The 12,794-nt window shown below is 40.5% G+C and overlaps 1 protein-coding gene across 1 annotated transcript; it reads right to left on the bottom strand.

The window, feature by feature from the left end:
- Positions 1–1,701: 1,701 nt before the first annotated feature.
- Positions 1,702–11,425, bottom strand: LOC311367702 (NACHT, LRR and PYD domains-containing protein 3-like). Its single transcript, XM_084486518.1, has 9 exons — positions 11,389–11,425; positions 10,845–11,139; positions 7,825–9,679; positions 7,511–7,681; positions 6,997–7,158; positions 6,568–6,738; positions 6,093–6,266; positions 3,902–3,948; positions 1,702–3,512 (listed from the first exon to the last, which is right to left on the bottom strand). Exons 2-9 carry the CDS (start codon positions 11,122–11,124, stop codon positions 2,932–2,934), a joined length of 3,441 nt encoding a protein of 1,146 aa, XP_084342644.1. The 5' UTR covers positions 11,125–11,139; positions 11,389–11,425; the 3' UTR covers positions 1,702–2,931.
- Between the last annotated feature and the right edge of the window lie 1,369 nt (positions 11,426–12,794).

Genomic DNA, 12,794 nt, shown 5'->3' with positions numbered 1-12,794 from the left:
TGTTAGTGATAAGCAGTGATGCTAGCCCACACATGTGATCTCCTTTTAATAATAAGTCCTCCATCTCTGTACCTCTTTATCTTAGATAATTTAAACGAGGTTCCCCGTCGTATAATGTAGAACAGAAGACACACTTCTTGTGTTTGCAATTTAAATGTATTTGGTTGATTAAAGCAGTTTATTGATTTTGTGCTCCACTGCCCCCTCTGTTGTCAGAATCGATCATTTCACCAACCGAAACATCTAACAAAGGGATGAAAATCTTGAATCGTCAAAATGCTTCAAGCCATGTCGCAAAAACTATATATTACGTAATATATCTCGTGAAGTGTTGTTTTGAAACACTTTCTGAAGTTAAGAACTTTTCAAAGCCAAATTACATCATAGCGTGGCTCCACTCAAGGTAAATTGAATATCGACTCCCTGGCACAGCCTCTTGGTTGGTAGCGGTAATGCAGCAACTGCATCACTACACATACAACTCCACAATTGTCCAGTTTTTCAAACTCAATTTCAAACTCCCTAAAAGGGGTAAGTGAACTGTTTATTTCTGCGTCTCTGAATAAATTATCCTTTAATATTATTGCACGTTGTTTGTTATTGTTTTATATGCCACTGATACTTACTATGCCTTTGCCTATTTTCCTACTTACTATGCCTTTTGCCTATGTAATAGAGCTGTTATATAAGCTACTGATAGGCCTACCGATTTGGGCTTATTCCAATGCTTTCCATTTAAATAATCTCTGACCCACGCCAATAAAATAACTGCACCTATTCCTTTCTACCACAAGATAGCAGCACTGCACTGTTTATGCAGGTCAACGAGCAGCTCATTGTCGTTGCATTGGTTTCACTGAGATTTCTCACTCAACTATTCCAGGTTACACGATACATGTATTCCTTGCTTCTTGCAACATGTTAAGCCTAGTATTGAAAGGAGCGTATATAATTGAGAACATTTGGAAAAACAGAAGGTGTTGAGGGCATGGCATCTTCGCTCATCAATCTCCCCCGAACCTGTAGGGGGTGATGGTGGGTCACTCTCTATCATACCGTTACATTCGGGTAGGATATATCTGAAAACACGTACAATTATTAATTAGCAGTTTGGTAAAAGTTGGATTTTTTAGACCTTGCTTACAACAAGCGCATAGTGTATGTGTTTGCTGTCAAACAGGCGTTTATTAGCTTTTATACTTAAATATGGAATCTCAGTGGTAGGTGGTAGGTGGTAGGTTCTTAAGTTGTTTGTTCTCATTCCCCCAGACCATACACTAGTGGACGAGTTGCAGTTCTTTCAGTAGAAGTTCAACTTATTAGCCATTTTTAGGTTAACTACGGTTTTTTAAATGATCATACATAATTGGGCTTTTATCCGTGGTGCCATTCTTGACATATTGCTACAAAACGAAATGACTAAATGAATATAATAATAATAATAATAATAATAATAATAATAATAATAACTACTGCCGGCAAATTATTTCAGAGAGCAATTGAGTCTTGGTCGTTTAAATTGTGTGAGGAATAAATAATAAAGTGTTTCCAAAGATAAATCAGACTTCAAACCTCAGTTTCTTTGAGAAACGTCCAGTCAAAATGTAATGCCATCATTGCGATACAAGGATAGTTTTATTTCTAACATTATTCTATCAACACAGACATTTACATTGATAATCTGGCGTTATAATTGATTTGCCTAGGGTGTACTGCGGATTGGGTAAAACTATTTTTATCGGCAGGCTAGCAGTTCCCATCGACTTGTGCTAGCCTAGCACCAGCGATCTCTGCAACTAGAAAGACTGAATGAATCGTGTTGAAAATGGTCTCCAATGATAAATAACACACTGGCTCACTTGGAAATGAGGTCCGATGTCCAGAATTCCGAACTACCCCTTTAAACTCACTTAAAATACATTCCACAACAATAGCCAACATGATCAACATGATGAAGACCAGCATTTCCATTGCCCACGAGCAACTGCAGCTCATCCAGCATGCTCGATGCTTAAGAGGAGGATGCATTTAATGAGGAGTATGCTGATGAGGAGGATGCTTAGGAGGAGGATGCTGGGGAGGAGTAAGCTTAGGAGGAGTATGCTGAGGAGGATTAAACTGAGGAGGAGGATGGGATCACTGCAGATCTACTGGACACAGAGAGAGGTGATGCTGCCATGGCCAGGCTTGCTACACTACAATATGACTTGTTCATCTACGATCATACCTTAGAAAAACAGCCATTTAATTTCACTAAATTTCACTCCATTTTCTGGAGATTTTTCTGATTATGTCTCCGTTGCTGCTTAACATTGCCACATGGATTATTAATGCGTGGGTGAGTTGGCCACTGGGCCTTAAAAAATATACATAAAATAATTTAAAAAATATTAGCTGGCAAATTGTTGTCTCGTACAGTCTGGTAAGCATGTGCATACGTCCGTCCCTGGACACCGCAACATATAAAAGTAGGCCACATGAAGTTAAAATCAGTTGAGAACGTATTGCTGGTGAAGATACTTTACCAGCAAAAATAGTAAAAAAAATAATAATAATAAAAAATAGTGCAAGGACATCACATTGGGTCATTAGATAGAGAACCCAGGGTTACCCCCAAAGTACAGAAACCAAAAGGGAACATCAGGAATTTCAAATGCATCCAATGGAACCGAACCACCAGACTTTCTCCCAAAAAGCAAAGGGAAACGAGTACCATAATATGCAAAGGGTTCTTTCCTTGGAGAGGCTCCCGCATCAAACAATCAAGCTCACCAAGTGCAGGCATAACAGTCAGGACTATGATATCACAAGTATTGTGCTAATCTTTACATTGGCGTCATGAGGTAAAGCTTGGATGTTCAAAGCGGAACATTAAAAAAAAAGTAAAAATCATTTAAACTGTCCTTTTCTTAAAATAGCCCAAATGATGTTTTATACCTTGATGATTGAATTCTTTAGATAATGAACTTGATATACAGGTGAAACCTTGCAGAACAACGCAGAGGAATTATTGCCCGCTAACCAAAATGCAGGGTAGAGGGGCTCTGTAAATGTGGCGTAGAATGTGAAAATGTGACCCATTTTGAGCCTGCCAGGGTGGATGTTGTAGAAGGATAAAATTCCAGCTGGCCAGTCCAGGTGCACCCCCAATCTCTCATTACAGTTGGGGACAGCCAGTGACGGAAAGCCCTTGCCATTGTGCCAGGCCGTCGATTTGGTGCAATTCAGACACCAGGACTTGTTGTTCCACCCGAGGCGTGAGTGATCGTTCCGCCCTTGCCTGCTTATCTCTTTGTATGTCACACCAACATGAACCACTCCGCTCCATTTGACCTCCCAGTAGCAACGACCAGTCAGACCCTCGGTGCCCAACACCTGTAGCCACTTCTCAAATCTCTCGGGGTGAGTTGGGTACGGGTACGGTTCCAGCACCAGGGTTGCTTCCCGGTTACTCTCCGACAGGAGGATTCTTCTATGCACTGTATTCACGTCCATCTTCAGCTCACATGCATCTTCCAAGGGGGAAAATTGGCCGTGAAGTGTATTAAATGAGTGAAATTAGTGTATTAAATGAGTAAAATTAATAGTATTAAATCAAAATGACATTGATTCCTTATACATTTTATCTCAACTTCAATGAGTACTATTTATTTGTTCTTTTCTTCTTTTCATTTCATGATATTTTAGCACTCAATTCAATTACAGCCACACTAACAAACTCAATCAAATCGGATATAATTTCATGGCCGTCTTAACCAACAAAAACTTTGAGAGACATGGCTCCCAAAATTACTTTTTAATAGCAGGAGGATAACTTTATATAGAACGCCTGAACAAGACCATGATAGTAGAGAAGGTAAATGGTGGTATGTGACTTACTGAGGCGATCAAGTATACTTACATTTCGCAGGCCCAGGTTGGATCCTCGAATGGCCACAGTTGTCCACGCTTGGGTAAAAAGCATGGATTATCATTGAGAAAAAACCTTCCCCCCACTATGGCCTTAGCATTGCAAATGGTACAAACCTATTTATCCTAACCTAAAAAAAAACGATCAACCTAATCCTGTTGTCATATCTTTAAAGGAGAACTTTGAGATTTTTCAAGCTGGACCTTCATTTTTGATCATTAGGAACAGCATGTTTTGAAATTGGTCCCGTCTTGAGCATGTTTGCTGCAGCCGTAATCTTAGAAAACAAGCTGTAATGTCAACCTTTGGGGCAATTGCGGCCCATCAATATCCTTCATCTAGGCTCCAATTATATTGGAACATGATGGAACAGATCCTTACAGAGAAATACTAATACCCTTACCCTAACCCTAACCCTAATCCGATCTGTTTGTTATTGTGTCAAACAACATAGGATCAAGGAGAAGTCGCGCTCTGAGATTTTGTTGTTGCGTTGTTATAGAGCGTAACAGTGACCGCCCCCCTTTTTTAACAGCCCTGGTTCCTGAAGTTTCCCATCATTTTCACCGTCCACTTTTCGTAAAAAATAAAAGTTTGTCAAGGTAGTCGTGACCAGAAAACGTTTGATTCGGGGCTAAAAAATTATTTGGAAACAGAAGAAAAGGCAAATGTAGTACATAAGTACATTTCTTGCATCTTATAACCTTTGTCATTTTTATATTGTTTATATTGTTAATAGAAGTGTCATATATTCTGTGTGTGTGTTAGTGTATGTGTGTGTATGTTAGTGTTTTATATAGTGTATAGCACTGTCATTGACATGGTAGCCTACGTTTGTTTGCTGGCTGCAGTCACCTCGTAATAACGTTAGGCCTACTCGTTTTTAGTACATGTGAAATCAGTCTTGTATTCCAGTTACGTATTCATTCAACATTATGTATTCCTTTGCTTTTATTTTCCAAATGAATAAAAAGCACTGCTAGTGCTATATCATATATTTGTATTTCTATTTTTTAACATATATTGTATATCAACATAATTTTCTGCAAGAATGTACAGCTCATTTCCACTACAGCTCTAACCACAACTCTAACTTTTCATTAATATAAATCATGGTTGCTGTGGTAAGCGATTGAGTAGCAGCAGAGAATGTCTAATAGGAATTGTTTTAAGTTCCCATAGACTTTCTCGTAGATCGAATGTGTTCTTTTGTGTTTTTTTCGTTTAAATTGTGGCTTCTACACAAGCAAAAACCATTGATTCACAATATGACGGTGTGTGGTAGGCCTACGTATAATTTGGATGGTTACAACATTAAGGCTTTTAATCAAAATCTCTATGATGAAAAATGAATGGGATTTTTTCTTCCGGAACCACACTGTTGCGCTCTATTGGATAACAATAAGCTATGTTTTCTGTAGTCCAACATAGCCGAGTCTCCTCTGTCCAGCTCTTGATCACCTTTCCACGGTTCCCTTCATGCAACAACTCAACTCAAAATAAGACAGAAGCAAAAAGTTATACTTCTCTATAATCTGAGCCTCGCATTGGCACTTTTAGAGGAAGTCAAACGACTGGCTGACCTTGCACCAAAGGATTACATTGTGGTCGTTTTTGCAGATTAAGGCTCCAGTCAAAATAGCCCAAAAACCCTGAAGTTCTTCTCTAAATGGCAATCCTCAGAAATAGTACAGATATTCACTTTAATGTTGTTACGTTAAGCCTTCTTAATATGGCAACATAATTCACATATTACTGTAATTCACATTGAGCTGGGGAGAGGTTGTGTTAGGGCGTTGAAAGAACCACAGGCTTACATATGAAACAAGTACTCTGTTCAATAGCACTTAGCTGCTTTTCCAAACACAGAATGAAAGACAGAGAGAAAGCGAGTTATGCCTAATTGGTATTATGGTATGGATAAGTTTGCTGAGGAGGAATATGCTGAGGTGGAGGATGCTGGGAAGGACGATGCTGTGGAGAACAATGTTTGGGACGAATATGCTGGGTATGCTGCCTTTTTCCTGCATTATGCGGGAAGAGAGTTCCATAACTATTTCCTGCATACCTGTATACTCGTTCACTATACCCCGGTGGTCGATCAACAAGAACATTGGAAGATTTGGGAAGCGAGGGTGACTAGAACCGCAATAGAAACAACTATTGGAACGCAGCCACATACCAGAGAGTTTCCAGCTTCCAGAGTGGGTCCTCCAGACCAGCAGAGAGTGTTGCAATCCCTTCTTCTCCTGGGTGGTTGTAGCTCAGGTCCAGCTCTCTCAGATAGGAGGGGTTGGAGCTCAGAGCCGAGCACAGGGAAGCACAGCCTTCATCTAGGATCACACAGCCAGACAACCTGCACAACGTATGGCTTTTACATTCCCATGCATCATATAATAACTCTGACTTACATACACAGACTGACGAATAAACCAGGCCATAGTCTGGGCTATGATTAGGTTATTCAGATTGAGTGTCTGCGATGTTTGAATGGAATACATATCTGCTCATTTTGTGAATGGATGCATATATAATGCATAAAAAAAAAGTCAAAAATGATTTTGTAGCAATGCATGCATCTTTGTTCAAGATAATTTTGAGTGGTTTTAATCAATCTCGGTATATTGGGCTTCATAAGCTAGTACACATATACTGACATGAGTGCCTCCAGCATGCAGTTTGGACTCGCTAGTCCAGCAGAGAGCAGCTTCACTCCTCGATCATGCAGGTCATTTCCACTGAGGTCCAGTTCCTTCAGCCTACAGATGCCGGAGCTAAGCACTGAGACCACATTGCGAAATGCTCCGGTCAGCCCGCAGTTCTTCAGTCTGCAGGAGTTTTCATAATGATTTATTTTAAGATTATGGCGACAGTATTTTCATGCGTTTATCATTTCAGCAGTGTAGCATAGCAAGGTCATCGACCAATCTAATGTTCACTACGTAGGCCTACATGCAAATTTTTTGTTACACGGAAGCAGCAATGAAAATTACAATTTAATATGAAAAAATAAAGGAGCGATACAACTCAAGACAGCAGCAAAACAGATTATTAAGTATATCTAGTAGTAGATGTCCTTGCGTGACCTCAGTATCTTGAGATTTCTCAGTTGAGATAGTAGTTCCTCAAATCCTTCATCTCGTAGGTTGTTGTAGCTCAGGTCCAGTTCTCTCAGATGGGAGTGGTTGGAGTTGAGAGCTGATCCCAGAGAAACACAAGCCTCTTCTGTGAGTTGACAGCCTGAGAGCCTGGGCATAGCATATTTGCAGAGGTTAGTATTTGTATTTATTTGTACCACAATAACTGTTAGTAGTGGTGTTCCCAATCTTTAGCAAATACAACTTGTGGCGAATCCAGGCAAAATTAAAAAACACATCATGTCAGTAAAGCGTTCTGTTGAACATGTCCCTTATAAAGTACATATTGTGAGTGACAAGGTAATGGCTGGGCCACAAATGTAGTGAGGGGAAAAGGTTAAAACTACATATAATGTAAAAATACACATTATATACTAATCAAACAATTGTGAAAAATGGAAACGTTTATAAGCTTTCACATTAATTGTTAAAAGTTGACATAGGTTGAGTGAGCAACATTGACCTGAGGGTCTTCAGTCTACAGTCTGGGTTTCCTAGTCCGGTAGACAGCAGTTCTACCCCTGAGTTCTGAAGGTTGTTGGCTCCCAGGTCGAGCTCTTTCAGAGTGTCGGAGCTGGTGACTGTGAAGGCCAGAGCCTTACAACATTGGCTAGAGAGTTCACACCGACTAAGTCTGCATTAGAATTCAAACACATGCATATCAATATTACAATACATGCAAATTGCATTTGGATTGGTTTGCTATCTATCGTCTGTATAGCTGTATGTAAATTACAATTGATCCAAAGTGTCTATCTAAATCCAAGGTGTACTTACATTGCTGTTGTGGATGCTTTGACCAATGACAGCATTTTCAAAAGGCCGACTTCTGACCCATTGTATTTACTCAAGTCAAACACATCCAGCTTCTCCTCTGACATCATCAACACAAAGGCCAGAGCGGACCACTCAGACGCAGGGAGTCTAATCTTTGAGAGAGTTCCTGTGTTGAGATACCGTTGCATCTCCTCAATCAGAGAATGGTCATTGAGCTCGTTCAGACAATGGAATAGATTCATATTTCTCTCTGGACATAGAGTCTCCCTGATCTTCTTTTTGATGTAGTTTACTATGTCTTGCTTGCTCTGTGAGCTGCTCTCTGTCCGCCTCAGTAGACCCTGGAGAAGAATCTGATTGCTCTCGAGTGATAGTCCCAGGAGGAAACGGAGGAACAAGTCCAAGTGTCCATTGGAGCTCTGCACAGCCTTGTCCACTGCGATGATCTGGATGTCTGTTGTCGCTGTCTTTTGAAAATGTGTTAGCAGACTTTGGAAAGTCGTTTGGGGTTTCAACACGTTCTTGTTGTTGTTGATTTGTGACAAGACCACATGAACAGCGGCAAGATACTCCTGAATGGTCAAGTGGACAAAGCTAAACATGTTCTTCTCATGCAACCCACTTTCCTCTTTAAAAATCTGTGTGAACATCCCAGAAAAAAAGGAGGCTTTGTTGAAACAAATGCTGCTGTTTTTTAGATCCCCCTCATAAAAGATCAGAGTACCCTTTTCCAACTGGTCAAAAGCCAGTTTTGCGAGCGCCTCAACGCTTTGGAGACTGGTCTCTTCACCATACCTCAGGGATGTTTGCTTGATGTGAAACACAAGGAAATGTGTGTACATTTCCGTCAGATTCTTGGGCTTAATTTCTCGCCCCTGGGCGTTAAACTCTTTCTCGAGAACTGTGGCGCTGATCAAACAGAACACTGGGATGTGGCACATGATGTAGAGGCTGCGGGTCTTCTTGATGTGGGAGATAATGCTGCTGGTCAGGTCCTCGTCTTCAAACCTCTTCTTGAAGTACTCCTCCTTCTGCTGGTCAGTGAACCCTCTCACCTCTGTCACCCTGTCGATGTAGTCAGCAGAAATCTGATTGGCTGCTGCAGGCCGTGAAGTGATCCAGAGGCGGGCAGATGGAAGAAGCTTCCCTTTGATGAGATTGGTCATCAGTTCATCCACAGTGGTTGTCTTAGTGATGTCAATCGAAAAGTCTTCGTTGCCGGCGAAATTGAGGTCGAGGCAACTCTCGTCCAGGCCATCAAGCACAAGAAGAAGTTTATAGGCACTCTTGTCATAGTTTGAGTTTCCTGACGTCTGTAGAGTCATAAAAATGTCATCAAGGGCCTTCTCGTCGATGCCTACAGCTTCTTTGATGCATGTATGAATCAACTGGGAAAGACAAAACGTTTTCCCCTTCAACAAATTCAGCTGGCGAAACATGAAGGGAAACACCAGGTGCACATCTTGACTGGCTGTTCCCTCAGCCCAGTCCAACATAAACCTTCGAACAAGGAAAGTTTTGCCGATCCCTGCAATTCCAGTGGTTAGCACAGTTTTAATGGGTATGTATTTCCCCGACGGATGATTGAATAGGTCCCCAAGCATGATGGGTTTGTCCATTCCCTGCAATTTCCTTGAGGTCATCTCAATGTGCCTGACCTCATGCATACAATTGATGCCTACGTCACACCCCTCTGTGACGTAGAGCTCGGTGTAGATATCATCAAGGTGTTTCTTGTCCCTCTGCTTTGACAAGCCTTCCGGTACACACATGTACCTACTCTGGAGGTTAGACTGGAGTATGTGTTGGTATGATAGTATAAGTTGTTGAGGCTCTGGACTTGGCCTCAACAGAGCTGTTGAAGCAAACACAAAATCGTAACTTTAAATAAGTCATCACCCATATTACATATACTATTGCATTTTAATTGACGCTGTATGTTACGCTTCAGTGTTTTTTTCTTCAATGTAAGAGGTTAAAAAGGAAGCATGCTATTAAGTATATATCTATTGGCAGAACTCCAATAAGGTTATAGCTATGGTATAGCTATGAACGCAGTTCTGATTGGGTTCTGTTCTGATCTGTTTTGTAAAAAACTGTGACTACTCATGGCAGTTCCAGCCCTACATGTTTTTTATTACAGGGGTGGCTGCTTATGGGACTCATTGGGAGAGTCCATTTCATTGTGCTCATACGGGGGAAATTCATTATTATATAACTTCATTATGTTTAAGGATGTATCTTTAATCCATATTGACAGTTAATATGTATTTATTATATACATTATAACTATAATAATAGATGCATATAACATTAATAATGATAACTTACATTAATTATATGTAATAATTATATGAAATTATGTTTATTTTCCTCCCTCCTGTGTCAGTTGGTTTAACCCATTCAGTGTATATAGTCTACCTTGTGTTCATTGTCAAAGTCATGCTTGAGATTCAGTTGTGGTGGTCTGCGCTGTGGAAATAATTGACTGGTTTGCAGAGAGGTGAGGACAGAGGACCAATAACATGAAGAGCTTATTTGTGAGTGCACCCTAAAGACTGAGCCTGATTGTCATTCACTGATCTATTCATATTTTTCATCAGGGCTTCCATAACACATCAAAACCACAATATCTGTCTTAGGTTGGTAGGCTAATTCATTCATATAAACATTATTTTATCCTCAGCTATTTTTTGTTATTTGTTTTCCCAATAACTGTTTTGTACATCTTTTGTAACTGCCTGTGTTCCTGTTTTCACGGCACTCTGCCCTTCACTCTGACTCATCCGCTAAATGTAATAAATAGACATGACTGTTTAATCCGTAGTTTAGATCCTTGTAACCAGTGACGGACTGGACGGTCTGGCATTTGGGCAGATGCCAGAAGGGCCGCGGCTTCTCGGGGGCCGTTCGGCCTCTCGTGGGCCGTTATAATGTGCAAATGCCAGGGCCGTTTTTTGATCCCAGTCCGTCACTGCTTGTAACTTATCTTTGGAACCTAAAGACCTGGAGAAACTTACCGTGTTGTCCTGAGTGTGTGTTTAAAAGACACTGGGCTAGGTCGTTCCTCATCATCTTTTCGAGAACCTTCCCTGTGATGAGCACAGCTCTTTGGTGGCCGTAAGTGTGCACCATCACGTCCACCGTGCTCTCTCTGTCTGCCCTATCTAGACAGCTCTTGGGGACGGCCGGGAATCCATGGAAAAAGTCGGCCTGATGCAAGAACCAGTGGAACTTCCTCAGCTCTTTTTCTTCGAGATCCTCCAGTGTTCTCAAGAGGAGCTCCACTTGGTTCGCCATTGTGTTTGCACATAACTTTAACCGACAAAATACGTTTTCATTACGATGAACACATCAGTTCTATTGTAAAATGAACCTCTTTAAAAGGGTTAAAGGTTAAAAACTTAAAATATATATTGAATAGAATCAACGACGTGATCAAATGATCAAAATCATTAGAAAGGCTTTATGTTCAGTAAATGTAGTAAATACATTAAAACATAACAGTAAATATAAGAAAATACCATACTTAAAGATATATTTTTATGTCTTAGTCACACTCACCAGTGTTTTCTTATGTCAGTGTGTGTGTAGCCTGTAGTCATGGTCGAAAGAGAAAAGAGAAGAGGAAGAGAAACCCACTGCTTTTTGTTTCCTGCTGTTTCTACATGCTGGAACTTTGCTGGAACTTCGGTGAGGTTATGTCAACACCTTCGGTAAACTATATTGAGGCGTGTTACGCTCAATCCCACCCCCAATTCTCAGGCCTACTGTTAGCCCATAATCTACCACAAAAACATTAGCCTGCAAATTGGTACTGTTCAATTACAATAACATTTTGATGTTATAACATGTTATTAAATTAGCCAATTTAGATTTGTAAGTGATCTGAGCTCAAAAAAGAAAATGTATAGTTGATTATAGTTAGCAGACTATAGCAGAGTATTTACACACACCTATTCAAGATTCAGGATTCAGGATGGTTTATTTTCAAATGCTCAACAATTACAGCAGCAGTCGCTGGCAATGCAATTCTTGTCTCAGGCTCCTTCAACAATGCAATATAAAAATAAAGTGTATAGCCTAAGTGTAAGAGAAACACAAACTGGACATGGAATAATTAGAATAAAATAAGTAAGTATTATTATAAAAGCTGTAAACAAAATAGAATACTGGGCATTATAAACATATATACAAATACAATACAAATATATGTTACACACACACACACACACACACACACACACACACGCACGCACACACGCACACACACACACACACACACACACACACACACACACACATTTCTCAAGGGACACAAAGGGACCGACCCTTCCCCGGTTTCATCGTCATCGCGTAACATCCGGGGCGGTCTTGGCGGGCTTGGCAGTTGCATGCATCACACTGTGATTGTATTTGTCAGCGGCTCTGCTGTATGCAACACTCTTATTACTTATAGTTATCTGCAACAAGATATTCAGCCAGCACCCGTTTGACATTGTGCAATCTTCGACACATCTCTCGGATAGTACAGGCGCTCAAGTGTGGGAGTCTGTACCAGCAGCAAGCGCACTAAAAACCAATTCTCTCAGGTGAGACTCACGTTAGCAGCTATGCTATCACCATACCGCCATTTTGCTTCCACAGGCTATCGAGCACACAGTGGCACCATTGTGGTTTTATTCAAAAAACGAAAACGGGCCTGCATGCACGAGTTTGGATTATGCAGTCACAAAACATGGATAGCGTGAAAGTTTAATAGTATATAGACAATATCGATATATTTGGCATTCGTGTATTCAAAAGTAAAGGAAAGCAGCGCTAACTGGTTACGCAAAGTAAATACATGCAATCTTGATTCATCCAAACCTCATTTGTTTCCGCTTAATGTAACTCATACATGCGTTTTATTTTAGTTCAATGTAGATAGAATCGAGTTACATATACTAAAACAGCAGGCTAGACGCTAT

The sequence above is a fragment of the Micromesistius poutassou genome, assembly GCF_964030765.1.
Source record: "Micromesistius poutassou genome assembly, chromosome: 1".
In the NCBI taxonomy this organism is placed as follows: domain Eukaryota; kingdom Metazoa; phylum Chordata; class Actinopteri; order Gadiformes; family Gadidae; genus Micromesistius; species Micromesistius poutassou.
The sequence above is the reverse complement of the archived record's forward strand: the minus strand, read 5'-3'. Positions and strand labels throughout refer to the sequence as shown.

What these genes read in the sequence shown, in the direction of transcription:
- LOC311367702 (XM_084486518.1), bottom strand. Translation starts at nt 11,124, where the DNA reads ATGGCGAACCAAGTGGAGCTCCTCTTGAGAACACTGGAGGATCTCGAA. An exon ending in TGTAGACTGAAGACCCTCAG is followed by an intron (nt 7,159 to 7,510) that starts GTCAATGTTGCT and finishes TGCTATGCCCAG; the next exon opens with GCTCTCAGGCTGTCAACTCA. An exon ending in TGCATGCTGGAGGCACTCAT is followed by an intron (nt 6,267 to 6,567) that starts GTCAGTATATGT and finishes TACGTTGTGCAG; the next exon opens with GTTGTCTGGCTGTGTGATCC.